Below are 27,984 nucleotides of genomic sequence, written 5' to 3' on the forward strand. Positions count from 1 at the left end.
TTGTGTAACCTGCTTTATTTAATATAGATTCGTGTACAATTCTGTTCGAAATAAGGTGCAGTTGAAAAAAGTCTGCATTTGTTGTGATTTTTGGTACAAGATCGTTCTTATTATTAACAAAAGTCTCACCTTAGATGTTGAATCATTTAAACAGTTCAGTCTTATTTCCTACGCAGAACATTCAGGCGATCTAAACAAAAGTCTCATTTTCCCACAATGCCTTCAATCACCTTGCCAAAACCGCCTGACGCATAGTCATAAACCTTTCCAGCTGCACCCGTTACCATGTTTCTGACGATATTACCTTTGCTTTCCTCCAATTTCTTTTCATAATCTAACTTCATTTTCTCTTTTTCGCTTCGCTCATTCTCCAGTTTTGTTTTAAATGACTTTTTCTTCTCCTGCAGCTTATACTCCAATTTTTTAACTTCAGCTGCACTATATTCTTTCTCTTGTCTTTCTCTTTCTCGTAATCGTTTCTCCTCCTCGAATTTCTCCGTAATTTGTCGAAGATCTTCTTTTAAATCCTTCTCCCTTTCCTGGAACTGTTTTACTTTCTCTTGATATTCCTCCGCAAGTGAATTTTTCATCTCTTCGAACCTCTTTTCAGTTTCTTGTTGTTTATTCAAGTACCAGTCTAGAAAAGTTCAATGGATATTGTAACAAGAAATGTTTGATACGTTTAGATGAATAAAAGACTGTTTAAATTCCTTCGCAATACGAAGTAAAGACCTTTCCTCAACCCGAAAAAAACAAACAGTGCAATTACCATTAGCGCTGATAATATGAAAGAAAACACAAATAAAAATGTTTGCTATTTAAGTATTAATGAATAGTTACCCGATACACAAATACACCTCTGGTTTACCCAACTGTACATGTTTTAGAGATTTTCATACCTACCGTTAGCTACTTCTGTTTCGTGAGACCCTGCCCATATGTATCTTCGTTTTCTAATTATAAACAGAAATGAATGTACAAGGATAAATCTATACTTACCACTATTATGTGGCAATTTTGAACTTGCTTCCTTGTTGATGTGGTTTCCAGATGGAAGTGATGCCGAACTGCCCATGTCAAGATTACCTAGAAGTGAAATGCACGGCAATAAGTGGCATATATATATATATATATATATATATATATATATATATATATATATATATATATATATATATATATATATATATATATATATATATATATATATATATTATATCTATAATAATAATAATAATAATAAACTGAATACGAACAGAGCAAAACTAGTATCTAACTAGCCTGAGGGCTTTCGACTCTTAATGAGTCTTTTCCTAAGGTAAATACAAAACACAGACAAACAAAAAGAACAGAAAAATCGTTGTATATGCAAAACTAAACATTAATATGACCATAGTCTATGACTTTGCAAAGACAACGATTTTTTCAGTTTTATTTGTTTGTCTTGTCTATGTTTTGTACGTGTTTTTGAAAAAGTGTTATTAAAAGTCGAAAGCCCTTATTCTATTTAGATACTAGTTTTGCACTGTACGTAGTCACTTAATTAGACTTATGTTAATCAATCCCTGACAAACGTGATCCCTTGCCTGATCCAGTGCACTTGAATGGACCGTTATTCGCCATATATATATATATATATATATATATATATATATATATATATATATATATGTGTGTGTGTGTGTGTGTGTGTGTTTGTGCGTGTGTATGTATGTATAATTTCTTAATACATAGAGATAAACATTTTTATTAATATTTTTAATAGGAATAATGCAAATTGTTTTTAAAAATGATAGATTATACTTTGATTTTTTATTGAAGAATGTTTAATATATTTTCAGAACTCAAATTATATAATAAAACTATATGGTGTGCATAACACTTATAATCATAAAATAAATAAGTATTGTATAAATAATCATTCATAATTGATTGAGAATTAATTTTAAATTGCGCTTTCATTTATCTATTTTAAACAGGGACATAATTTTAAAAATAATTAGATTGGTGAATGCCGTATAGAGTTTTGGAATATAGACTTTTGGGATATATCATATTTTGACGGTCCATCCGAGAATCAGTTCTAAGAATAGGTTGAGAGACGAAATTTTGCAAATATATATTTGCCTAATATAGGTAAGATTATCAATAAATATTGGCATTTATTAAAATTATAATGTAAAGCAAGTGTTAAATCGCTACACGAAAGCAAACCCACCCTTGCTTATAAAAGGACCAAAAGTCTTAAAGATTTTCCAATTAATTATAAACTACAAAACAAATCATATAAAAAGTTGTAGTTGTTGCAGGGTTTAACGCCATTTTGCAGCACACTATAGGCTATACATGGCGACCAGTATTAATGGGAAGAACCCTGGGAAACCCCGGAAAGAACCACCGACCCACGAGAAGCTACTGGCAAGCTTTCTCACATACCCACATTGGCCGAATCCGAAGATAGAGGTGAGATCCCTAACAGAGAGTGCTTTAGACCACTCGCCCACTTGGGGCCCCCATATAAAAAGAGATCATCAACTAAATGTAAAAGTTATATATGTTCGGACTGTTATTTCATTAATGAAAATACTTCTTTCAATAGTAATGATACGAAAGAGACATTTAATATCCTTTGTGAAAGTAATTGTACAACATCCCATCTTATTTACCTGATCACATGCAAAAAAGTGAGGCATTCAATATATTGGACAAACCAGTTAACATATATCTAAAAGTATGAGCCAACACAGATCAAACTAAAAAATAATGATCTCGATCATTAATTTTCATCTCATGTTCCCTTACTTTTCACCTCGAATTCTGTATGAAATATTAGAGAAAAAAAAATTCCGCTGGTTTTCATACTACTTTAACGGAAGCAATAAGCTTTTAGTAATCGCCAATTGGTGAAGTAAAATGCTATAATTGATGTTGCATGTGTGAAAAAATAAAACAGAGATTCTACCGTAAAGGCACAATAGTGCAGCTGAGGGTGAATTTTCTTGCATAAATGTTGAGACACATATATGTCAACTGATTAAATACTATTTAAAAGGCAATTTTGGGGTAATATAAAGTACGTAACGGTTCTCGTTATGAAACACGAGATCTTTAAAATATTCGTACGTAGAGTAACGACTATATAGTCTGAATATTGAAATTCCGCTCGACAGTGATTACCCACATAATTCCGTAATTTGCATAATTATATGCCATGTTGTAAACACTGAATATGATGACGTAAAACACAACCACGCTAAGAGACAGCGGAAAATGTCAACAACGGTGAGTACAATCTTCTTCTGATCTCGTTCTTTTCTCCTTATCATTATCCTTTCTAATTTTAATTTTGAGAGGAAACATTGAAATGTTTGTAGAACTATTTTTATAGTTATATTTACAAGTTTATTTTGGTACGAGAATAATTTAAATCGACGTGCTTTGAACAGTATTGGAAACACCCACAGGTAATCTATTTCTTGTCTAGGAGAATTTGCAGTCACTCACGTACACACCACTCAATTTCATAAATAAAATGCGTCAAGGATATTTAAAAATGCTCAAACCTGAGTAATGTCATTAATCAATTTATAAATTCAAACCAGATTGTCAGAAGTGGACCCCAAACACCCATCGTTCTGGCGTTTCAAACAAAGCGGAAACGAATTTGAGTACTGCGTCTCCAAGTTAATACTTTGCATACAAAAGGTTTTAAACAACAGCTTTTTGTTTAATCTGCGAATGGAATATGGACTCCAGGTCCAGAACTCATGGCCAAATCATAAAAAGTACACACACACACTTAAAGAGTGACTTAAAGTTTGACCACCGTTGTATTCTTGAGCATGTTTATTGGTTATTATGCACAGTGAGTGAATAGACACGTAGACTTTGCTTTGGTGCCTATTCGAGGAATGTAGGGGCCCTTTTTAACTTTTCGACGCCCAACACTTCACCTTATCCAGTCCAGAAAACTGCCATCAAATCACAACCTCTCATACATTAATTTCTGATTCTCAGTTAGCACTATATTCCTATAAGTTTTATAAGTAATTATGAATATGTTAGTTGTCAATGAAATACTTGTACATGTTAAAATTCAATATAGAGACTTAAATCAGCTCAAATTAATTTCAAGCTCAATTCCAGATCAAACTTTAAGAGGAAGAGAGAAAAGAAAGACGAGGTATGCAGCGAGAACCAGAGGGGAAAGAGGAGGAAGTCATGCTGTGCAGCGTGTGCCGCAGCTGACCAAGCTCTACACATAGTTCAAACAAGGCAAACAAGAATGAGGGTAATTGTTTATTTATATCTTGCAAAACAGTATTGACACATTTTGAAAAAAATATTTGGTTCTAAGTAACTTAGCAAAGACTCTAATGTCTAAGTTAGTAGTGTTTTGCACAACTTAGAAAATGTATATTTGTATTATTTGATTATTTATTTTACCAAACATTGTATGTTTAAACTGCTTTACTTTCTTGTTGATGCTCAACACCCCACCTCAATATCATTTTATAAAGGAAGACCATGCGCAGTTACCATATAAAATACAGAGGTCACCCCATTTATATGACCACCTTATATAATACCAAAATGTTAAAAGTAATACAAAAGGTTTAAACATGGGTCACTTAAATGTAAAAGGTATAATGGGAAAAATAGACCAGATTACCGTAATGATGTCTTCCAAGGAAAATAATATACATGTTTCAGGATTCACTGAAACCAAACTAAATGCTAACAACAGTGATAATGTATTTCACTGTCAAGGCTACAATAAACCACTACGCAGGGACAGAGATACAGCAGGGGGAGGGAAGAAGTAAATACAGAAAGGTGACCAGACTTGGAGTCTTATGAAATTGAGAGTTTTGGTAGATAATAACGGATTGAACTAATCAAACATGTTAGTAAAAAAGTTAAGTCAAGTTTTTGGCTTTTCAGTAGGATAAGAGATTTTGTCTCTGAAAGGTGCAGAAAACTATTTTATAACAGTTACACACATAACGCTCCGGTGTCATACTGGTTAGATCGTCCGCCTCGAATGCGGAAGATCGTGCGTTCGATCCCCGGCCGCGTTTTACCAAATACTTATAAATATTGTACTAACAGCTGATGCGCTTGGCGCTCAGCATTAATAGATTAGTGTTAGGACTGGTCAGCCTGGTGTCAGGATAATGTGACTGGGTGGGACATCGTGAGTAGTGAATAGGGCCACCTTACGTACAATGCAAAATAACATTACAGAGACCCCTGGGCCACTTTACGTACAATGGAAATTTAACATGGCGAAAAATCGTGTACCACTTTACGTACAAGGGGAATTAACATGGGAATAAATTGTGGGTCATTTTACGTACAAGGGGAATGTAACATGGGATTTTATTTTTTTTAAATTTTTTAAAAAAAGGGTTTACAATTGAAAAGTCATTCTCTTTTCGAGAAATATGGCTGGCCCTGAAAAGGGCCTTTGGTTTTCTTCTAATTTCTTCTATTTCTCCACCAGCTTCTTATTTTCTGTCCTACACTTTTTCTCTTCTTTTCTTTCTTTCTTTTCTCCTCCTCTTCTTTCTTCTCCTCCTCTTCTTTCTTCCTCTTCTCATTTTCTTCTTCTTTTTCAATTTTTTCGTTCCATGCTCTCATCCTTATCCTTTCCTCTTCATCCTCCTTCTCCTCCTTTATTTCTTTCAACAGATCACTGATGATTACCTTCATTTTTCGTAAGTTGTTTATCTCCATCTTCACTCGATGGGGACTATAAGAATAGTGATCCTCGTTTAAGTTAACCAACATTTGCTCCATCATTCCTAAATTGTCCAGGACGTTTTGCAATTTTTCCATTTTGTCAAGGTGGTTCGAAGTCATCTTCTTTTTTATTCTTTGCAGAATGGTTTGAACGACGAATACTGTGGGTTCTTATATGAAAAGCGCGTACGTGATGGAAAACATCCCCCTAAGACATAAAATTGATATTACCTAGATCATGACCAAACATCGCGCGGACGTGAAGGAAAACATCCCCCTACTTTCTCATTTCATATAATAAAACCCAAACTATACTCTCCACATACGCTAAGAAACAATAAAGAAACCCATAATCTACTATTCACACAAACGTACGCTAGCCGTTACAAACACAAACACATACACTCACACTATGAATAAAGAGTTAGTGTTTATATTCACATTACTCTACCTACACACATTGGCAAATGGATCGTTATTTCTTTTCTAGAGTATTGGGTAGCCCTGAAAAGGGCTGGTTTTTTTTGGAACTTCATGGACACCTGGTTAATGGTGACACCTTCCAGGCCTGGCGCCACATACACATCTTGTCCCCCAGTTACTTTTTACCTTTTGGGGGGAGAGAGCAGAGGCAGGATATGTCGCTTCAGAATCCCAATTTTCGGTTTCTGGGATTCTGAAATTTTTTCTTCTTCTCTCCTTTTCCTCCTCCTCTTCTTTGTATCTTCTCTCCTCCTCTTTGTATCTTCTTTCCTCTTCTTCTTTATATCTTCTCTCCTCCTCTTCTTTGTTTCTTCTTTCCTCCTCCTCTCTTATCCTTCCCTCTTCCACAATGGCTTCCGCGGCCAGTTCATTTAATATGCGCCTGGCATATTCCAGATGCACATGAAGTTCCAACAGTTTAGACAGTCTCGTGTTCATTTTTGGTGTTGATCAATCAACAAGGGTAGCTAGACTGCCGAACGAGTTTCAATTTATAGTGAAAGCGCGGACGTGAAGGAAAACATCCCCTAAAAAGCATATAATTGATCTTACCTAGATCATGACCAAAAAAACAACGCGCGGACCTAAAAGAAACACTCACTCACTTTTTATGCTACCCATTCCTATTCTAAAATTTTTTTTATTAACCACTTCAATAGACTATTCACATACGCAAAGCAATCCAATCTAACCCCTAATATACACCTCAAACACCAAAAAAGACATCATTTTAATCTACTATCCATACCAACGTACTTGAGCACTTACAAACACAAACACACAAACACATACCCTCACATTTTTTAAAAAAGAGTTAGTGTTTATTTTCACACTACTCTACCTACACACATTGGCAAATGGATGGTTATTTCTTTTCTAGAGTATTGGGGTAGCCCTGAAAAGGGCTGTTTTTTTTTTTTGTTTGCTATGGCAATCTTTTTTAGTTTCTAAGAATGCGATGTCCTCTGAGGATAGACTTTCTGGCGATAGGTCTGCTTCTTCGGAAAGAGAAGAAGAACTCTTTGGTGACGATACGACAATCGACAAAGCCTTTGTCAGCTTCAGGTTGCTGCTGCTGTTGCTGCTGTCTCTGAAGTCTGTACTTCTCTATCCATTCTTCTTTTTCCCTGTTCACTTCTTCTCTGAAGAGCTCTTCTATCAGGTCTTCAGTGACTTTTAACATTCTCACATTCTCTATTTCTTCTGGCTTCGGTATCAGACTGTGTCTGACCCTATGCAAATTCACGTAGGCTTCGTTGAGCTTAGCTAGTTTGGAGCACATCTTCTTAGGAGGATGAGTCGACAATGGATGGTTAGACTGGAAACAACCCCGGTTCTTAAAGTCAAAGCGCGGACGTGAAGGAAAACATCCCCCACACGGTTTTTCGAGCCGCAACGTTCAGTGAGTGTCATGAGAGGGATAGTAAGAAAAGAAAGAGCATCAATCCAACATTCTTATAGCTAAACAAAAGACAAAGGCATTTTTTCAAAACACAACATTTTTTATTCAAAAATCACTTAACACTAAACAAGTACTCTAACATTTTTAACAATAATCCAACAATATAATATCAAACAATTTTTTCAAATCACAAACATTTTTTTCTCAATTGACAATCTACTTTAAACGGGGCTGACAACGTTGTGAATGAAATTGTGATTTCCACTGTTGGAAATCATTAGGCCATTGATGGACACTACGTTTCCTAGCTTGAGACAAAAGATAAGCATAATGGTCACAAAACCATCGATCTACTTTCACATCGTTTCTAGGAGAAGAACGAGGATCAAAATGAGTCACTAAATGTTCTAAGGAATAGCCCAGGCTGCGATGATACAGAAAATACACACAGTACTGTCCACACACCAAGGAATCTGTGCCTTGTAATTTCACGTTATTGAATCGGGTAGTCTGAGCATTTCTTCTCATAAAGTCAATGATATCGTCTTCCAAAGGGGGCAATCCGTACGAATCGAAATATTCCACACATCCTTCTTGAGGAAAGTAGACGGCTACCCAGTGGGTTACTGGGAGATGACTGTCGTCCGTGTTGATCACGTAAGCTTGATGGTCTTTAGGTTTGCGATGAGGGAGCTCATCTTTAGCACAGACGACAGGATTCCAAGAAGCCGTATACGAACTGTGGTTCAAAAGGTAATAAAGTTCCCAGGTATCCATGTTTTGTGTGTGCTTTTTTTCATCTTCACAGGTAATAATAAGTCGTCAATTCTATCCTGATTTTTTGCTTGAAAATGTCTGACGAATAAACGGTTATTCGTTCTGTTTCCTCACTCTGATTCAGGAGAGCTTCGATACGATGGATCTCTTGAGTGGTTAATGGTGGACAAGAATGTTCACGCAAGTCTTTATACCACTGATGCAACACGTCTTTGTTCGAGATGAGACTCCAAGCTTCGTCTAGATACTCGTCCAATTTTTCTTCTTGACTCAACATCAGGCATTTATCGTGTTGAATTTGACTGGGATGATCGTTTTGACATCCATAACAATTTTTCTTGATCAATTCCGTCATTTTTTCGACCAAGTGTTTGGCAAAACAGGAGACTAAATGGGCTTCTTGTTCTGACCATCTCGATTTCATCATGATCACTTCTTCTTCTTTTTCCACGGTCTCCTCACATTCCATCTTTAAAGTTTCTCCACTAGGTAAAGAGGGATAACAGTCTTCTATGGCTTCTAATAATCTAGAATGACTTCTCTCAAACTGTTGATTTCTATGGTATTATCGAATTCTGCATACAGGATGACGTTCACTGTTGCTGGTAGTTCTTTTGCAAACTGAAGTTCCACACGAATCTGGCCAGATTTTATAGGGTGGAAATGTTCCTCGTCGCTGCCTTGGTCTGGAGTGAAATCGAAAGCCCACAAAGCATAGCCTCCTGCGTAATCGTCGTACGTAATGCCGTGACTGGTGTTGGTTCCTAACTGACCGGTGGCTTCGTACAGGGACAAGTACGATCTCAAGTAATTCATCTTCTTGTCACTAAAGTCAGGTTCGAAAGGTCGGGTACACAAGGTCTTGCCATCGCGACTGACTTCGATTTTCTTCACGTCGAAGTGTTTAAAGTTGAAAGGATTTTCACCGAAGGCTCCGTTGAAGGCTGAATTCGAGACCATACCAAGGATTAAACGCTTGGGTAACTGTCCTTGAAACAGATGATCTTCGATCATAGAATGCTGTCCCTTGGGAATGGTGAACGTTTTCACTTCCACACGTCGTATGGGATACTTGGCGGTCGTTCTGCTCAACGTTTGACTGATGTCATTACCTACTTTGGGTAACACTTCCATGCGTCGTACGTAGAGTTTGGCCTCTTCGATTTTGCTTTTAGGAGCCCTAGCAGGATCAGCCAACAAATGGAAAGCGGTACTGCTGCGATTCAGTCTCAAGCGGACATTGACCCCGTTCAGCAAATATTTCTCTTGCAACCACATGTCCAAATGCAAACGATCCATCAGTTCTAAACTCTTCTTATTTAAGATTTTGATTTCTCTTTGCTCAAAGCCGGAATTGCTTCCATCCAATGCGTCGAACTTGGTCGCTTCGTCAGGTTCCCACAGCACACAGGCATTGAGATGAGTATCCTTGGCATCTATTCCGTACGTCAAGAGATTTTCCAGGTAGGCACGGTAAGGGTATGTATCCATGCTGCTGCTGACTAGTTTGTTATTCAAGTACAAATCCACTGAGCTGAACAAGGAATGCATGAAATTGTTGACGGGAGCTATATTCTCACTGTCATCTACTTCACCATCATCTTTATCTAGAACTTGGACTTTCAAGTACAAGTAACTGCTATTCAGATCGATGTAATCTTCGGGCTGTCCTTTGATTTCAAACTCGATGGGAGCGGAATCAGTCAATGAGGAGACGGGGTGAAATTCCACCCACTGAGATTCTTGCATGGTCATCATGGTGGGGGGCATGGAAAACAGATCCAGTTCCGTCCTGGAACAAGCGCAAGACTCTCGGTGCATCATTTTGTTCTGTTCTTTTTCAATAATCGAAAACGTCTAAGTCTCGAACGGTTCTTCTTTTCTTGGCCTTTCTAGCTTGAAGTCTGGTGAAAGGGTGTTTTCTTTGTCGTCGTCTCTTTCTGCCTTGTCCTTGCTGAATGCCTGACTAGGTAGCGTGCAGGGCATTTATAGGTGTGTCTCGTCGGCCTAAAATGTCTTTACCCGTTTGCAGCAAGACATTTTTGCCTGCCCTCATGAAGGCTTCTTTAGGGTTTTGTTTGTCGATGATGACATTTTGGAGAAATTCTTTGCCTTGCGTCAGTGCCGCATCTTTCAAGGCGTGCAATCCGCGTGTCACCATTGCTTTCAACACCGGGGCCACCGAACGAAAGGCCGATTTTAACATATCTCCTAAACCGTGTCCTCGCTGTCGAGCAACCCCTCGGTACACTAGATACATGACTTACGAGTCGTGAGAAAACCGTTTTCGAAAATGGAGTTTCACCGTGACTTTTCCTTTGGTGAATGGAATATTTTGTCCCAAATCTCCTTTTATAGTAATGTTGACCGTGTCCAAATACGACTTGCTGACAGGCAAATAGTGAGGATGGACAAATTCGCGGTGGACGTGGTAAGTGTTTCCACCTTCCTCGTCAGCGTTCGTGGCAGAATCCACTTTGAAAGGAATGACACGCAGTAACGGTACGGAGGTGTGTCCCACCACGTTGTACTCCACTACATCGGAGTACACAAACATCAAATTCAGTCCTTGGTTCAGTTCTACCAGGGAACGAAAATACTTGGCAAAAGAATCGTTGTCAGAAATGACTGGTAATTTGGGTTGTCCTTTCTGTTCTACTTTCTTCCTCAGCTCCATGTCACCGCCCAACATGTCAAACAATTCAGGACAAAATAAAATGGACACGGTTTTACTCGGCTCAAATTTCATCAAGAAGCGACGAGCTGCTTTGTGGTACTTCAGGGTGACCTTTTTTTGGGCAAGCTCCAACGTTTTCCCAAACACGGCATTAAACCTGGAGCTTATGGTGCTGACCAAATGTTGACCACTAAAATAATAGCCTGGGGGAATCAACAACTGGTAGGTCCACGTTCGAGTTGTTTCATTATATTTTTTGAGATCATATTTGACATTATTCAAGTGCTTTTGCACTTGCTCGTCATGAACTTCCACCGTAAAAAAATTTTGGTTGTTAAGGACATTGAGGACTTGGGTCGGGTGAATCATTTCTACTAAAGCCTCTTCCCAATGGGCTTCGTGATCTAAGGGGATGGCCTGAGGTAATTTGGCCGTGTAACAGCACAACGTGTTGTTGGGAAACACCTCCATGGAACTGTCACTGGGCAAGGTTAAGTAAAATTGGTTTCGGTGACTCATAATTCCAGAGTTCTGTGGCTGTCCGAGGGGTTACTGGACGTCAGAGGCGTGTCTCCGTCTAAAATGGGGTTCTGATTGTGGTTGTTGTTGGAGTGGTGACTGACACTGGCACTGGACACAAGGTTCCCGATCGAGGAGAATTTCAGGGAGGGACTGGGAAGCAGGTAACCGATGCAACTGCTCAACAAAATGGTCCACAATTGTTTGTCTCCTTGTTGCAAACTCAAATTGGCGATGGCTGCCCCGATGACACAATACACCACGAAGATTTGGCAGAAAAAGACGATTTGCGTTTTAGGCACACGTTCTCCACACCACACCCACAAGGGTTGTTTTTGTAAATCTTGCACAGAAGAACTAGGTGAAGAAGGAGTGGTCGACGTAGCTGCGTCTGCTGTGTGAAAGGGCATGATGGTCACTTCTTTTTATAGTCGATGACTTACGAAGCGTCGATCCAAGAATCAAAACTGGGCGGATATCCTTTCCAACGTACTTTGACTTCTTTGACACGTCGTTTGCCCAATTTAAGGGTTATGCATTCGAGAATGCTATCGATGTCGTACACGTCGTCTTCTTTTTTGGTGACACGTTGTAACTCGGGCAAATAAAACTTTCCTTTGAGCACTTCTCCGTTCATGTCTTCCAATTTATAGACGGCAGGATGACGGCCATGCACTCGTCCAGTGACGCGAAACAATTCGGTCGTCCAGTTAGGTAAGTAACCTTTGTCGAAAGTGCGTTTGGTTTTGCCAATGCGCACCCAATCTCCTACGGTCAACTCTCCACTTTTCTTGGGGACAGCCCTCGTCGGGGACGTAACAAACAGGCGCTCAAACACCAGCACTTCGTTGTCGGGAGTCACGTCTTGCGGGGCACGTCCGATGCTTCGATGGTAAGATTGGTTGTACGCTTGCATCAGGTGCGGTAAGATGTCGATGTACTTCAGAGTGTGGTGATGCGTAAAATATTTCCACATGAGTTCTTTCAAAGTGCGTTGAAAACGTTCCACGATGCTGGCTTTGGTTTCGGGATTCTCGGTGGTAAAAATATGAATGTCACGTTTCTTTAATTCTTTTTGGAAAGCTTGGTTCAGAAATTCGGTGCCTTTGTCCGTTTGCCATCGAAGAGGGTGACGACCGCTTTGTTTCAACATCCGTTGCAGGGCTCGCACTAACTCGCTGCTGGATTTGGAAGTCAAGGGCACGACCCAGGCAAATTTGGAAAAGACGTCGATGACACAAAACAAATATTTGTAGCCACGATTGTAGCTGGCCAAATGAGAGACATCGGCTAAATCGGCTTGCCATTGATGATCGATGCCTTCCACTCGGGTGCGACTTCTGGCAAACTTGCGTCGAATGGGTTTGTGTAAAGTGTAGGTAGCTTGTTCTTGTAACCATCGTTGCACTTGAGGTAAACGGAGACTTTTCAGTCGAGTTTTGGCAGCACGATACAATTTTTGAACTCCTGCGTAACCTGCAGGATGCGAGGGATCGTAGTAAATGCTGGCTAAGACTTTTTCCATTTTTTGTGTTTGTGTGTTAATAAGGCACCCACTCTTGTAGGATGCTACTCTTTTTCTCTTGGGGTATTTTCTTGGATTGCAATGCTTTGCGTGTGCGACCGGCAATAGGTGTTTAAGAGGAGGGGGATGTCTGAGCGGGGGATATCGGTTCTTGTTTCACTTCTGTCTTCACTTTCTTTTTCTCTTGTGATGAAGAAGGGGTGGCCATCATCTTTTTAATCCATCCAATTCTGGAGGTAGGTGGTGTTGTTAACTTGCGTACTTTTTCTGGTGGAGTTTGAAACCCTTCTTCTTCTTCTCCTTTTTCTGTCTTGGTCACTGGTACTGGTGGTACTGGTACTGGTACTGGTGATGGTGCTGGACTTTTCATCAAGGTCTTAAAATCTTTCAGAGTGGGTAGAGCTGTTTCGTCTAAAGCTTTCTGGTGAAAGAGTTGCAGTCGTTGCAAGAGTTGACCGTACTTTTGCGATTTTTCTGTTTCGGACAAATCTTGGCGATCCATCAAGGACTGCAATTCGTGTTGTAACTGGGACATCTCGCTCAAATTGGGATTGGGAGGTAAATGCGGGGTGCCTTGTTCTTGCCAACGATGGTATTCCATCCATCGTTTGTAAGGCACTAAAGCTAGTTTTCGTCCTTCCATGGGGTTGTCAGCGGTCGATTCTGAGATCTTGGGACTTCCGAGGGCCTTTTTATCTTGCTCCCACCAGTCCTCCCAACATGGTTCCCAAGACTCCTTTCAGTATGGGGCCTAACAAGAGAGGCAAAATACCTCCACGTTGCACTAACATCTTCTTTTTTTGACGAATGGGAATTTTCTTTTGAGCCATTTGGCGAAGAACGTGACGATGTTTGCCTAAGCATTGTTTCTGGTGTTTGGACAAAGGGATCGTGCCTTTCAAAACGTTCAAACAACATTCGCACACGGTATCGATGACCTCTTTGGAGGCCGTTTGAATGAGTTTTTTTCGTAGGGGTGGAGAAGCTTTGGACAGGACAGATAACATGTACCCATGTTTGGCTAAACGTGGTGGCAGTCATTTCCTTTTCTTTCCTTGGGGTTTTCTGGAGGGTGACATCTTTGAGTCTTCAGGAGCACCAAAAAAACACTGATACCCTACTTGGTCACAGGCCTTTTTTATACTGGAACGCGTCGCCACTGATTGTCTTTACGTTTTATCAGTTTGAGGACAGGCATGACACGTCGTGCAGGGGTACGCAATGGACTAAATCGAGCCAGTTCTTGCTTGGACAAATCCAGTAAACTTTGTAACATGCCCGATCTTTCTTGGACTTTGATTTTGGGAGAAGGTACTTTGTGAGCAGCAGCCACTGCCACTAAATTGGAGGGTCCATGCCACATGTGGAAGTTCTTTTTGGGGTCATCAACGGAGAAGTTCTTGGTGTGATCAACGTCTCCAAGTACTCTTCAGTTCTTGGTGTCATCAATGGAGAAGTGGATGAACGTGAGGCTGCCGGAGACACAGTCACTGCCGTGGCAGGTCGTGGTTTGCGAGTGTAAAGTTGCGTCCTGGCCGAAGTGCCTCTCTTGCGACTAGTTTTCTTCTGTGGACTTTAATTTTTCTGGGGACTTTTTTTCTGTTTCTTTTTCTGGGGGCTTCTTTTCTTTTTCCGGGGTGGTGTCTGGTAAGAGGAAGGTCCTGCCACTGGAGAAGTTCTCCTTGGGGACCTGGTCTTTTTCTTCTTCTTGGGGCTTCGTTGGACTTTTTTCTTGGGTATAACTTTAGGGGCATTAGGATCCCATCTTAAGAGAGAGCGAATGATGACCCCTCCTAGAGTACCGCTCCCTCCAGGTTTCAAGATGATTTGTTTTTTGGTTTGAGTGTCGATGCGGGGATCGGCCAGTTGGACCAAAGCGACTTTGTTTCGATCGAAAAAGCGTTGGGTTTGATGAGGAATCTGAATGATTCCTTGGAGTATTTGACGTGCCGTCACCGTGAACCATCGTAAGACATCTTTGAGACTAGCTTCTAAGACACATCTCGTGTTTGTGGATTTTTTTCTCGACTGATGCCATACAAGGCACGAATGAATTTGACGGGAAGATGCGACTCACGTCATGTTGACGTTGTGTGAGACAGACGAAAAAGGGTCTGAGGTTTTAATAGATTTTGTTATGGGGAGTGAAATTAAGTCGAGGACGGAGACGTGTACAGGACAGGCCCTCCGTCTTGGCACCAGTGGTGAAACAAGTGGGTACGAAATCGCAAATCCTCGGGAGTCGTAGGTTTCAAATCGACGAGTAAATAGGCGTTTGGCGTTTGAGTGGCATCGTCGTACGCCTGAGTCAGCCAAGGCGTTCCTAACTGTTTGGCTAAGACTTGCACTTGCGATTTATCTCGAGGGCTTTTAAACAAGACCACGTAATGCGCATTGAGACTGATGGTACAATTGTGCCTTTCTAAACAACTTGTTATGTGTTTCTCTGAAAGTATTCATCTTGTTCGCTCGGTCTTGGTAGTCCCAATGAACTATCGATCTTGACCATAGCCCCTTTTTATACTAGTCGCAATGCAGTCTCCAGCTTGTACATCTTTCCTTTTTTACGTTTTTTATGTCCTGTTCTGGAAGGTACCATCTCTAAGGTACCGTCAACATTGTACCGTAGTGTGATGGGTGGAAAGGCCATAGAAAGGTAAGGGCAGTGCGGAGACCATCGAGTATGTTCCAGAATAGCTGAATCTTTATAGATACATAGATCCATTCGTAACTTAGTCCGCAAGCGAAACACTGTACCTCGTATCCCAATCCTCACTCAGGTCCCAAGTAGACAAATCCTGTTCTAGCTAAAACATGCGAAGAAGGTAATCCTTCCCTATCGGTAGGCCATTTCTGAAACGTGTCCATTTGACGGGCACAATCACAAAAGTCAGGTAAGAAGACTGGAAAATGGTAGGGTTTGAACTTGGAGTTCTCATCGGGTTTCTCACTCGATTCTTGCTGTGGCGATGTCATCTTTCTGGTGGGGTAACTATCCTCTTACAACCAATGTTTTATACCAACGTGTCCATACGGTAAGGTGAAATGATTGGGAAGTCGAACTCGCTTCTGGTACACGATTTGATAAACTTTTTCCAAGGGCCAACTGACGATGTGATGAGTGGGTAAACGTACAATCTTGTTGGGTTGATAGGTGGTCACTTTAAAGTTTCCATCCTCTCCCGATTGCAAGGCTTCTTTCAATACCCCAAAATTGACCACTCGACTGGTACGATAATTCAGAGTCAGTCCTTTCACTTTGCACGTCGTGTGCACTTCTCTTTGTTTGTCCCGGTATTCGTAGCCGTAATTTTTGGGGCCGCCACTGACGAAACTTAGAATCTTGTCGTCGGGATGCTCGTCTGTCCAGGCTCCTAAACGGTCTCCTTCGATGTCAGGGTGATGTTGAATCGGGTGATGGATGTAAATGCAACTGTCCGTGTCAAAGTACAGGACGCGTTCCCCTAACAGTTCTAAAGCTTCGTACAATTTTAAGCGAGCATGAGCTGTCACGTAAGCCGCAATGATGACATTTCCAGAAGGGTCGTCTTGTACAAAGTCCAGATCTTCTTCGTAATTGACCAAGATCAAATTCTCTCGAACGACGTCCACGTGTTTCATGTATTTGGTTTTGTCGTGAATCATCTGGAAGTAGCGGGAAGGTTCTGTCAAATATTCCGTCTTGGGTAAACACGGTCGTTGTGCCATTTTACACCACAAGCAATTTAACATCACTTTGGCAAACGATCGCCTGCCTTCGTTTTTTTCTATGTGGTCTAAAGAGATACCTTCTTGATCGTAGTATTTCTCTTTGAATTGTATTTGGTCTTCGGGAGTGTGACACCAGGAAGGATAGGCTACAGGAAAGCGACAATATTTGCACACGAAAGGATACAGCGAACACACGTCCAAGTATTTGATTTCTTCTCCTTTCTCTTCGTCGGCTTGGTACAGCAAACAGGTGGCATTGGTCCTTCCTCCGTACAAACTATCCCTCCGGTTCAGCGGGTCCATGAACTGGTAACTTTCCACGAGGCGTTTAAACTCGGGATCGGTTTTCATACGGTGATCGTACTCGTGTTCCCACATTTCCACCATTTGGTATCCTTGCTGTTCTAACTTTAGGCTCCGCTGACAAGTGTCCTGGTACAAGTCTTCCATGGTTCGTTGCAAAAACTGATTTCTAGTGCCACGGTCAGGGTAACAGACGGGACATCCGTGAAATAAGCAGCCGTTAAACTCGTACACGATCTTGGGGTTTTCTAAGTTCCAGACTTCGAGCGAATACGTTCCGATGGTCTTTTCACCCCCTCCGTTGCGGGCATGCTGAATCCATTTGTCTTCCTTGTCGCACAAGTAATGTAACCAGCGTAGGGCTTTGACCGAGTATTGACGCTTGACATAGTGGGTCGTTTGTGGGCTGATGACAGCTACGGTGTTTTCAGGCATGAATCGTTGTCGGTACACTAAGGAACACGCTTTGGCAATGGTACAAGCTTCTTTCAAAGGATCGACCCCTCCGTGTTCCATGAACAGTTCTCGAAATTTTCCACAGCAACGTCGTAAAATGTCCACGTCGGAACGACAATACTTTAACATTTCTTCCTGAAAGTCGAAAGGGTCCGAGGCGTGAGCCTGGTACCAAGCGTAGAAAGCTTCTCCTTGTTCGGTACGCATGTTGTCGGGGTCGTAATAGTGAGCCTCAGGTAAATGGGGTAGAACGGCGTGTTGATTGGCTTCCGTATTGAAAAAGTGTGGAAAGTACCCTTTAGCCATTTCTGTCATTCCAAACGTTTTAGGCATTCGACTCAAAGGCATGGCCAAATAGCTCATCGAATCTTTAAACTGTACTTGTCCCATTTGCATGAAAATGATTTTGGCTCCGTTCAAAGTGACTTTAGGACGTTCGGTGCCATGTTCCGTATAGTATCTGAGAAGAAACTGTCCATCGTATCCGGAAAAATTGTGAGCCATCACCGTGGCATGACGATGACAATCTCCGTAACGTTCGATGTCCTCTTGGCTCCAAGTCTTGTCGATGGGGTCTAAGACCCATTGGGCAAAATCGGCTAACGTGTTCGGTCCCCGAAAGATTTTTTCACGCCCTCCAGGAATCTTGCTGCAGTGAGGGCAATGACTGAAGATAGGTTCTTGAATGCACTTCTCGCACGCTCGATGAGCCACGCAGAAATTAGGAATGTGAATGCCAGTCTCTTGCATGCATTCGAAATCGAAAAAGATGAAATTGCCTTTCTTCTTGTGACCGTCCTCTTTCTCTGGTGGGGGTTGGTATTTTTGCACGTAGCATTGGTGTTCCAAGTCCACGATGTTGTGACAAATGTGACATTTTTTCTTTTCTCGACATACGTGTGCCTTGGCAGTATTGGTACATATGCTTTGTCCACAGGTAGGGCACAATCTCAGGAGTTGACAAGCACATTTCTTCTGTGAACCTTGCGTTTTCAAATGTTGTTGGTAACAGGTAGGGCTGACAAACGTGCGCAGACAAGTTGAACAAGGCACTGGTTCTTCGCTCAGACAGGGTGGAGAGGCCAAACATCCTTGGCATTTCATTCCACAATGCTTGTGTTGCTCTCGATTGTTATAACCATAATCACATTTCTCACAGTAATATCTGTATCCCAGGAATCCAGTGATGGTGGTAATGGTATCGAAATGGTCATCGTGATAATAAACATGAATGTATTTTCCGTCCTTAAAATTTTGGCCTCGAAACAACAGAGGCCCGCCCATTTCTTGAGGGTGCACTTTCAAGGTGTAGCGTGGAGCTAGGACATCTTGCAATGTTTGCATCTCAGGAATGCCACAGGGTGCGTCTTTAGACAGGCCAGCTTGTTGCAACAGGAGTTCTGCTTCGTTTCGTTGTTTGGCTCGATGGGAACGTTGAATAGTGTTCCAGGTTCTTTTCCATTCTACCGTGGCGTTCTTGTTGGCATAGGTTCGTCCCACCACGATGGCACGAGCTAAACACATCTGGTCATGAGTGTTGTTAATTCGGACGAGACTCTTTTTGGTGATGCGAAGGTCGTCCACCAATAACATCTTTTTGCGTCCAGTTCCTTGAGGAGGAGAGACGTGGGTCATGTCCAGTGTGGCTTTTCCGTCGGTGATGTCAAACTGATCATTAGATTGTTGTACGTGTTGAATCTTGTCCATGACTTTGGAAGCGGTCAATTCTGCAGGGGTGCTAAACTCAATCCAAACAGGGGATTTCAAACCGTCGTGTTGTATGGAAAGTCTCAAGCGAGCGTCTTCTTTGGGTTGACATTGTCGCTTGAGTGCAGTGAGCAAAGAATCCCACGCCCCAGTGATAAACACTTCTGCTTTCTCTAACGACACTTCAGCCTTGAAATCTTTAAACTTCACCGTGTATTTGTAAGCCGTGGTTCTAAATTTTCTAGAGGAGCGCTTTTCCGTCTCTCGAATGGAATAGTACTTTTCAGGGTTGACTAAGGGTGGTGAACTTGGTTTAGAGGGTTCGGAATCTGGTTCACTCATGTCCTCTTCAAAATCACTGGCATGAATTTGTGCCAAGATTTCAGCCCTGGTACGAGGCGATAGATCACGTTTCTGCCTCTTACTTTCTTCTTCTTCTTTCTTCTCGAATGAATAGGATCGTTTCATCTTGAGTGCAAAACCTCAAATGACTCAAGTTTAAACACCATAGACTAATTTATAGTCATGGCAGACCAGCGTATATAAAAGGGTGTGTGTCTTGTCCTTTTAACTATTCATTTCACTCTCAAGCCGAGTACAACGATGGAAGAGACTAACCAAATCGATCGTTTCGTCAGAGCTTTGCGAGGGGTCATTAGAAAATTCTCTTCAGACCAGCCCACGGACTACTCTCCTTCCTTTCGAGATAAAAGTCAAGATACTTGCTATATCTGTCAGAAGAAAGGGCATTGGTCTTCAGAGTGTCCAGACCGTCAAAAAAAAAAACAGGGTCTAGAAAAGACAAAAGTAAAGATACCTGTTATTATTGTAAAGAAACAGGACATTGGTCTCCAGATTGCCCAAAAAAGAAACAAGAGGAATCAGAAGAAAAGAGGAATTCTTCAGAAGAAGAGAGGGATTCTTAGGAGGAAGAGAGGGATTCTTCAGAGGAAGAGAGGCATTCTTCTGAGGAAGAAAGAAGACAGGTGAAGAAAAAGAAACAGGAGAAAAAAAGAAGAAGGGAAGAAAGCGAGGAGGAGGAAGAAGAAGAGGAAAAGAGTGTGACGGTGAAAAAATTCAAAAAACAGAGAGACTAAACAAGGAGACAGAAGAAGTCAATGAACTTTTAATTAAAGTGTTCTGTTGTGAATTGTGAATTGGATTGTAAAAAAATGGAGAAAAGAATAAATTAATGATACAAGGTAAGTGTCTTTGAGTTTTGATTTTAAAATAAGAAGCTACACTCACGCACTCATACACAGACACGTACTATAAGGATAAAATGAGTGGGTTTTTTGAGTTATTGGCAAATTGAAATTGTATTTCTTTTCGAGAAATGTGAGTGGCCCTGAAATGGGCCTTTTTATTTTGGTGTAGGGGTGAGTTTAACCAATCAACTTTAACTGCCTTAAGCCTTTGCCACGACCAAGGCCTACTTCTAGACTGCGTAATGTTGATGATGATGATGATGATTGGGTTGAAATCACTAAGGGTGGTACGGTAGGCTTAGTCACAGGGTTGGCGTGTTTAGCTCGGGAAGGTCGTATTCTTTTCGGTCGTAATAAAGAAGTCTGATATATTTGTTTCAGACTTCTTAACTCCGCTAAAATGTCCAACAGTACCGTAGCCGTTTGATTTTCACCCTCTTGTTTCTTTGCTGCTACTTCTTCTTGCTGTTGTTGCTGTTGTTTTTCTCTTACCTCTTCTTCTTGCTGCTGTTGCTGTAGGAGAAAAGCTTGTTCCGCTTCCTTTTGTCGTTGTATAAATTTCTCCAATTCTTCTTTCTGTCTCTGTCTAAAATTCTCCACTTGCGGTAATGAAGAAGGTAACGAAGGTTCCGGAACAAATTCTTGCGAGGAGAGAAAATCCACAAAATCCCAATGTACCTCTTCTGAAAGTAAGTCCGGGTTCCCTTGGGCAGTCTCCCCTGCTGGTGCACCCCAATGGATCGTTTTCTGAGTTTCCGTCATGTTGAATCACTGTCGCATAGATTGACTGCACACAAGCGCTAACGAATCTATATAGACCACGTGACGTCACAGACTGTTCTCTTCGGATTGGATGCGAGCTGACTGAATTTTGTAACGCGTGTTTGGATTGGTGAATGAACTCAATCCGTTTCAATCCTACCTCTACCTATAAATAAGCGCAGTTCACTGCATTGATTCACCTGTTCTCGTCGCTTCAAGATGTGGACCACAGTTGAGTCATCCACCCTTGTGTCTTCCATGATGTTTAGGACGGACATGCTCATGTATGTCCGATCCAAGTGGACCGTTGTCCACAGGACAAACACCAGTCTGTGGATACGTAGGATCTACGTTGAAAGACAAGGATGCCTGAAAAGAGTGCTGATTTACGGGCCAACAGTCAGACGCAGCCTAAGAACAAGAAGAAGACCAATGCGGTGCCATTTATGTTAATGAATACATTAACATAAACCCAAAGGTCCTTTTCAGGGCCAGCCATATTTCTCGAAAAGAGAATGACTTTTCAGTTGCCTACCCTTTTTTTAAAAAATTTTTAAAAAAAAATCCCATGTTAAATTCCCCTTGTACGTAAAATGACCCACAATTTATTCCCATGTTAATTCCCCTTGTACGTAAAGTGGTACACGATTTTTCGCCATGTTAAATTTCCATTGTACGTAAAGTGGCCCAGGGGTCTCTGTAATGTTATTTTGCATTGTACGTAAGGTGACCCTATTCACTACTATCGTGCTACAAGTCTGAGGCACGATGCCCCGGTGCTAGACATTACTATAAACTGCCACACTGCAAATCCAAAATCTCTCTCGCAGTTATATGCAACCCTATTTAGACTACTGTAACACAGTGTGTAGTGAATCAAGTGATAAAAGCATAGCAAAGCTATATCTTCATGCAATAGCATTCAGGCTAATATCAGTACAGAAAGAAAGCAAGGAAAATTTAGTTGATAAGTTAAAAATAGTATCTATTAAAGATTGAATCAGGTAGATTAAAGCCAAATTAATATACAGAATATCCAATAATAGCGCTTCTGAATATTTACGATCACTATTCCAGTACAGGCTCTCTGGTAATACTCCGCACCTGCGATCCATGTCTACCAAACATTATAAAATTCCCAAACCAAATAAGGAATTTTTCAAAATATGTTTCCAGTTCTCTGGAATTTTGCTCTGGAATAGAATTCCAGTTGACATTAGAAATGCCAACTTTAGTTCCTTCTTCCAAACCCAATATATGCAGTGGCTTAGAGATGCGGCTAAAATATATAAATTCTTTTGTATGAGGGCCTAAAGGTAGATTAGCTAAAATCATTTCATATATAGGTAGAAGTGATCTACGCCACTGGCATACAAATATTCAATACTGTTAAGGTCCACTTGCTCTTTATCCATTCAAGTAATAAATGTATTTATGTTTTTAAAATAAATTCAAAATGGTAACAAAAAGTTAATGCTTTATTCTTAACATCCTTAAGAGTTTGTTTAACATAAGAAGTGTCAAGACTTTTAGCAAGGCTGGTTTCCTAATGAGACATATGCTTAGATTATTTCTTTGCAACCACAGTGAAAGAATTTAAAAACTGAAAGTCGTCCAAAAAGAGACATGCATTCATATGCAAATGATAAGGGCTTCTTTATTTGCAAATGATACTCATCGCGTAGATTCTTTTCATTACCTGGTTTCAATGTAGGTACTTCACTATGCTAAACAAATCTAAACTGATGATTATACAGCGATAACATTATTATGTAAATTATATCGTCATTTTCAATCAGCCATTCCTATCTGATCCCAATGCATGAGTCTCTGACTTCCAGAAATGTTCCCCAAACCATTTGAGCTGTCCATCATAACATACACTACACTTAATATCAGTTCTGGTTGCAATGGAACTGTCAGTGCTCAAAATAAAAGCTGTGTGTAGGTTTGACCATGTGTACAGTGGAATTTGCTGATCAAAGATGAATAACCTTTGAATAAGCGCATGTTCCTATTATGTTCTAAAATATATTGTTTTACATTTTAGAAATAGCATATTACAAATTGGAATAATTTTTCAGAATTTCCAAGTTCTAATCCTTGACGAGGCTGTACTTGCCTTGGCCAGGATGTACAGATGGGATGTTCTTGTCCTCAGTGATACAGTTGTCATTATTTGTTGTTTTGTAACTGCACATAATATTGCATCAAACAATATTACTTTCATTCAGATTTATTTAACACCAGTCTATTTCTGCCTATATAGAATGTAATAAAAAAAATGTTTTCAACAATTGAAGATACAGTATTATACATGATTTTATTTTAAATTACTGCTATTTACATGATACTATATAATGTGCAACCTTCCTTAGAAGACACCTCCATATATCAGACACTGTTTCAAATTTTACATATCTAAAATCGAAAGATATTCTCCTTCACCAAAACAAGAGTTGATGCTGGTTCTGGAGGCGAAATGTTTTTACAAATTATCCTGGGATTATCTTCTTTTAGTTCTTTTCTCCTCCGAATACCCTGCTTTCCCTCAAGTCAAAAGATGAATGCTTCATGCATAAGCTCCATGATGTGGGGATATGTTTTATTTTCCTTGTAAGGGTAGACGAACCATCTGCCGCGTTGTTTGTTGTAACATTGATACCTGTTTTGAAAAAATTTTTATTTTCTTAACTTGATTGACAATCATCCTCATGATAACCCAATTTAACGTTTGACCCAAAATTAAAGCCTCAGGACCAGTTCCCAAGAAGGAGTTATTGAAGGTTGTTTTTGTTCTTATTTGTTCTATCTACAAAGTACTATATGAGACAGGATGCATGTTCTCCATTCCTTCAGAAGACAGCATGTTTTCATGAACATGTATTAGCTTGTAATCATCATGATAACAACGTCTTCACCAAATGTACTGAGGAAATTTCACGAATCCCATATATCCTTATAAAGTTTGTCAGTCTCCTGGGAAGTACTTTTCATATCATTGGATGTAATTATTAGACTTGCATTGCTCAATTCAAAATAAATATCCAATATAATGATAACAATACTAATTACAAGATGTGTTTGCATGTAAATAATAAGATTTCTTACCACAAATATACAACATTTGTGCCGATTGTTGCAAGATACAATACAAAGTTTTAATGACTCGTACATGTCAATATTATTCCATTGGATTGATGTCCAAGCAGGGATCATAATGTACCATCAATATATAAAATTATTTCTAATTTCCTGTAGCGAAACAAACTTACACTATCTCCTCTTCTTTGTTTCCCTTAACACCTCAGCCACTATGCATATTGTGATCCAAAGCAGTTACCTCATTCCTAATCCTGTACACAGGAGGGATGTTTGATACTCTCTTGATGAAAGACTTCATGCTCAGCAGTGCTTCTGCAATTATCATAAACATATATCGTGTAACATGTGTCATTTTAATCGGCTAACCTATTAATACAATTATTATATAATCAGTACTGTTGGTAAATATTGCATGCATAAATCTTTACTGATAGAGTGTCATGGAATTGTTTATACCTGATGAACATGTATTATACCTGAACTTACCAAAGACATGAGAAGGTGAGTCACTATACATGTATCATGTGCACACATCTTATGAAAGATAACTTATTCAGATCTTCAAATGGTAAATATATAGATTAATTTATTCTTAAGTTGAGAACAAAAACATTTAAAACGGTCTTCTCATTTTTCTTTTAAATACCATGCTATTGTTGCAATCCTGAAATGGCATACCTGAAATTTAAATAATACTCCACTCTGTTTAGGAACCGTTTGATCCAAGAGCACCGGTGACAAGGTTTTTAGCACATTGGCATCCGTCGTTGCATCAAGCCAAAGTTTGGTTCATTCCCTACAAAGGTTCATGTATACATTTTGTTAATGCTTTGGCCATGTGAAATGATCTACTCATGTGTATTGGTGATGTGATTTAGGACACTCCTCCAGATCCGCTGAAAGAATGCCACAATCAATAACTATAGCATCTAAACCTCTTCTCGTTTGTCATGGTGACCCCATATTGATAAGATAACTTGATTTTTATCATAAAGTGAAAGCTACGTTGCAGATTTGGCCAACAATTAATGTAGCAAGATTACAGTTTTGCTTGGATCAATGTTCCTTCAATATTCCACATTACTCTGACATTTAGAATAAATTACTTTTAATAGACTACATACCTAGAAGTTTTGGTGATGTATAAAATATGCATTAAAATAAATCAGAAGATAAGGATCATGCACTGTAATTTTGATTTCATACATAAGTATACAGTAGCAAATGTTTACATATATATGTTTCAAACAAAAGGGCTGCTAACTCACCAAAAATTGTTCGTAGCTGCTAGCACTTTTGCACGAAAACCAAAACTGGTTTATGATGTCTCGGGACCATTGTAATAAAGCCATGTTTTCCTTTTGTTTGGCAACCTTGAAATGAAAGTAGACAAAATAAAGTTAAAAGTGCATGAAGAGCAATAATCAAAACAGAAACAGCTTTCCAATTCAAAGTTTAATAACAGTAAAGAGTGAAAACCAACAAGTTTTGTAAAATCATCAAATCATTAAATCCCAAGAATAAAAAATTTAAATTTTAAAAGAACTTACAGCATTTTGAATTAAACCCCAAATAAGTTATATTACCGGTCCTAATTAATAAAGTTCTAATTAAATGCCTGTGGTGTCAAAAAAATCTTCATCTCTGTTATCTCAGTATTTTTAAAAAAGGTTAAATAGGTCATATGTGCCTTCATCAAGACCTAAGTGGATAGATGGGAAGAGGGTGTTAGCAACAACTGCATATGGGACATAGCTATAAATGGGAAACAGCATAAAGAAAGCATATGAGATATGTAATCACAATTTCAAACTATACAATCACCGGTTCGCAAAGTATTCATTTACCTGTAGTGAGGGATGTGGAAGGTGGAGGAAAAACAGCTTTGTTAGCCAGCACATTATATTGGAGCTTTTTTGCCTAACCAAAACAATTACAGTAAACATTGCCTTTTCCCATGCATCAGGTAGCACATTAAAGTACCCCACCCCACTTTTGAGAAAGCGAAATTCAAAATATTTTTTCTAACTTAAGCTAAGAATAGAATTAAGTGGGAACTCAACATGCTGTCACATTTATAATAATGTCCTTGATCAGCATTGCATTTGTTACATCATTGTTTCCAGTAGAATGACAATTGTAAGACATCCCTAAAAACAAATCTGTAAGAAATTTGTAATTTTTACCATTCCTGATTCAATAGCAGATATTTTAGATACTGAAAGTGTTTTCATTCTCTCTGTATGTTGCAAAAGCACTTGGCCAGGTGTTGATGTGAAGCATGAAGCTGTTCTGTCCATCGGTTCTGTATGCTTGGGTTCATCTTCTGCTATATTCTTTGTAACTTCGTATATATATGATTAAATATGTGTTTACTATGTTTATGTGTGCACTGTGTTAAACACTTAGAAATTAAATACTTCATTTTAGCAAGAATACCGCAGCTCAAAACGTTAACTGATAACATAACAACCTGCCTGCATATATTCTGGTAACACTACAATATCCTTGCCTATCATGACTAGAGATCCTTTTGTAATTGTAGTAAATGCAGTGCTTTATAATAAATGTACTAGTACAATACAAATTTACCATCCATCCTAATGTAAGCATGACATCAAAATTGTACTGGATCAGTTCTACATTCAGATACAGAAATCCCTATGAACAGATCAACATTAAACATGTATTATTTGTTATAAAGGTGTAGACCATATGGTTATTAAACTTTTATGCAAGTACTGTGCTTGTCACATTCACCCAAGTTATGTGTGTGTGTGTGTGTGAGAGAGAGAGAGAGAGAGAGGATATGCATAATAATAACGCTTGTATATGTATATAAAGGAATTTAATGAAGCTGTCTCACGAAGGTAGCCTAATAGACATTTAAAACAATGACCTTTATGAGCACGATGTTATAAAAATATAATATTCCACCCTAAGATAAATAATACACAAAATAACATCACCGAGTGAAATATCGATCAACCCATCACATTTATTTAGGGAATCTTACAAAGCAAGCCAAGTCCTAGTGCAATGATATTAATAATAAACCCGTGCTTTCAAACATAGGAATAAGATGCTGACAATTGAGAACACTTTACACGTAGACATTGGCCTACCTGTCCAAAAAAAACTTCGCCATTTCATTGTCTGATGTCAGTCCAAACTCTTCCATCAATGCTCTCCATCGATGAAACTGGTCCCCAAATCAGAATCCTTGATAGGTCATATTCGGTTTCTCTGACAGCTTTTCGACGTTTCTTCTCGGAAAGCGACAAGCGCGGGAGACATTTACGTTGTTGACTACCTCGTGCGTACGCCATTTTTGTTTATAGTAGATAGTTAAATTAATTACCATCTTGGCTCAACTTCCCTCTAGCAAAATGAACAACAAAGCAACAAAAAAGTCGTTTCCGCAAGTGAATTGTTTACCAAAATCCCATGTTTATGCAAACTGAACAGATACCTAACTTACCTGGGTGTATGCAAATCAGATAACTTTTCCCCCTGCTACCAAGAATTGACGCCCGGGTGTATCGCTCAGACTAATTTACAAACGTTATCACTCAGTTTTATAGAGAATTTTGTCCTTGAACAA

The 27,984-nt window shown here is 39.6% G+C and overlaps 1 protein-coding gene and 1 long non-coding RNA gene across 2 annotated transcripts; both read right to left on the reverse strand.

Moving 5' to 3' along the window:
* LOC149770917 (uncharacterized) lies at positions 1-27,955 on the reverse strand. Its single transcript, XM_089948989.1, has 3 exons — positions 27,862-27,955; positions 1,000-1,086; positions 1-637 (listed from the first exon to the last, which is right to left on the reverse strand). The coding sequence occupies exons 2-3, from the start codon at positions 1,073-1,075 to the stop codon at positions 204-206; spliced, it is 510 nt and encodes a 169-aa protein (XP_089805115.1). The 5' UTR covers positions 1,076-1,086; positions 27,862-27,955; the 3' UTR covers positions 1-203.
* On the reverse strand, positions 23,781-25,853 carry LOC149770918 (uncharacterized). Its single transcript, XR_016418430.1, has 4 exons — positions 25,649-25,853; positions 25,059-25,176; positions 24,551-24,692; positions 23,781-23,940 (listed from the first exon to the last, which is right to left on the reverse strand). It is a non-coding gene; the product is annotated as an uncharacterized LOC149770918 (long non-coding RNA).
* Positions 27,956-27,984: the final 29 nt, after the last annotated feature.

This window comes from Sinohyriopsis cumingii, unplaced genomic scaffold (assembly GCF_028554795.1).
Source record: "Sinohyriopsis cumingii isolate HCF-2022 unplaced genomic scaffold, ASM2855479v2 utg002217l, whole genome shotgun sequence".
NCBI lineage: Eukaryota > Metazoa > Mollusca > Bivalvia > Unionida > Unionidae > Sinohyriopsis > Sinohyriopsis cumingii.

What these genes read in the sequence shown, in the direction of transcription:
- LOC149770917 (XM_089948989.1), bottom strand. Translation starts at nt 1,075, where the DNA reads ATGGGCAGTTCGGCATCACTTCCATCTGGAAACCACATCAACAAGGAA. An exon ending in AAAATTGCCACATAATAGTG is followed by an intron (nt 638 to 999) that starts GTAAGTATAGAT and finishes GAACTTTTCTAG; the next exon opens with ACTGGTACTTGAATAAACAA.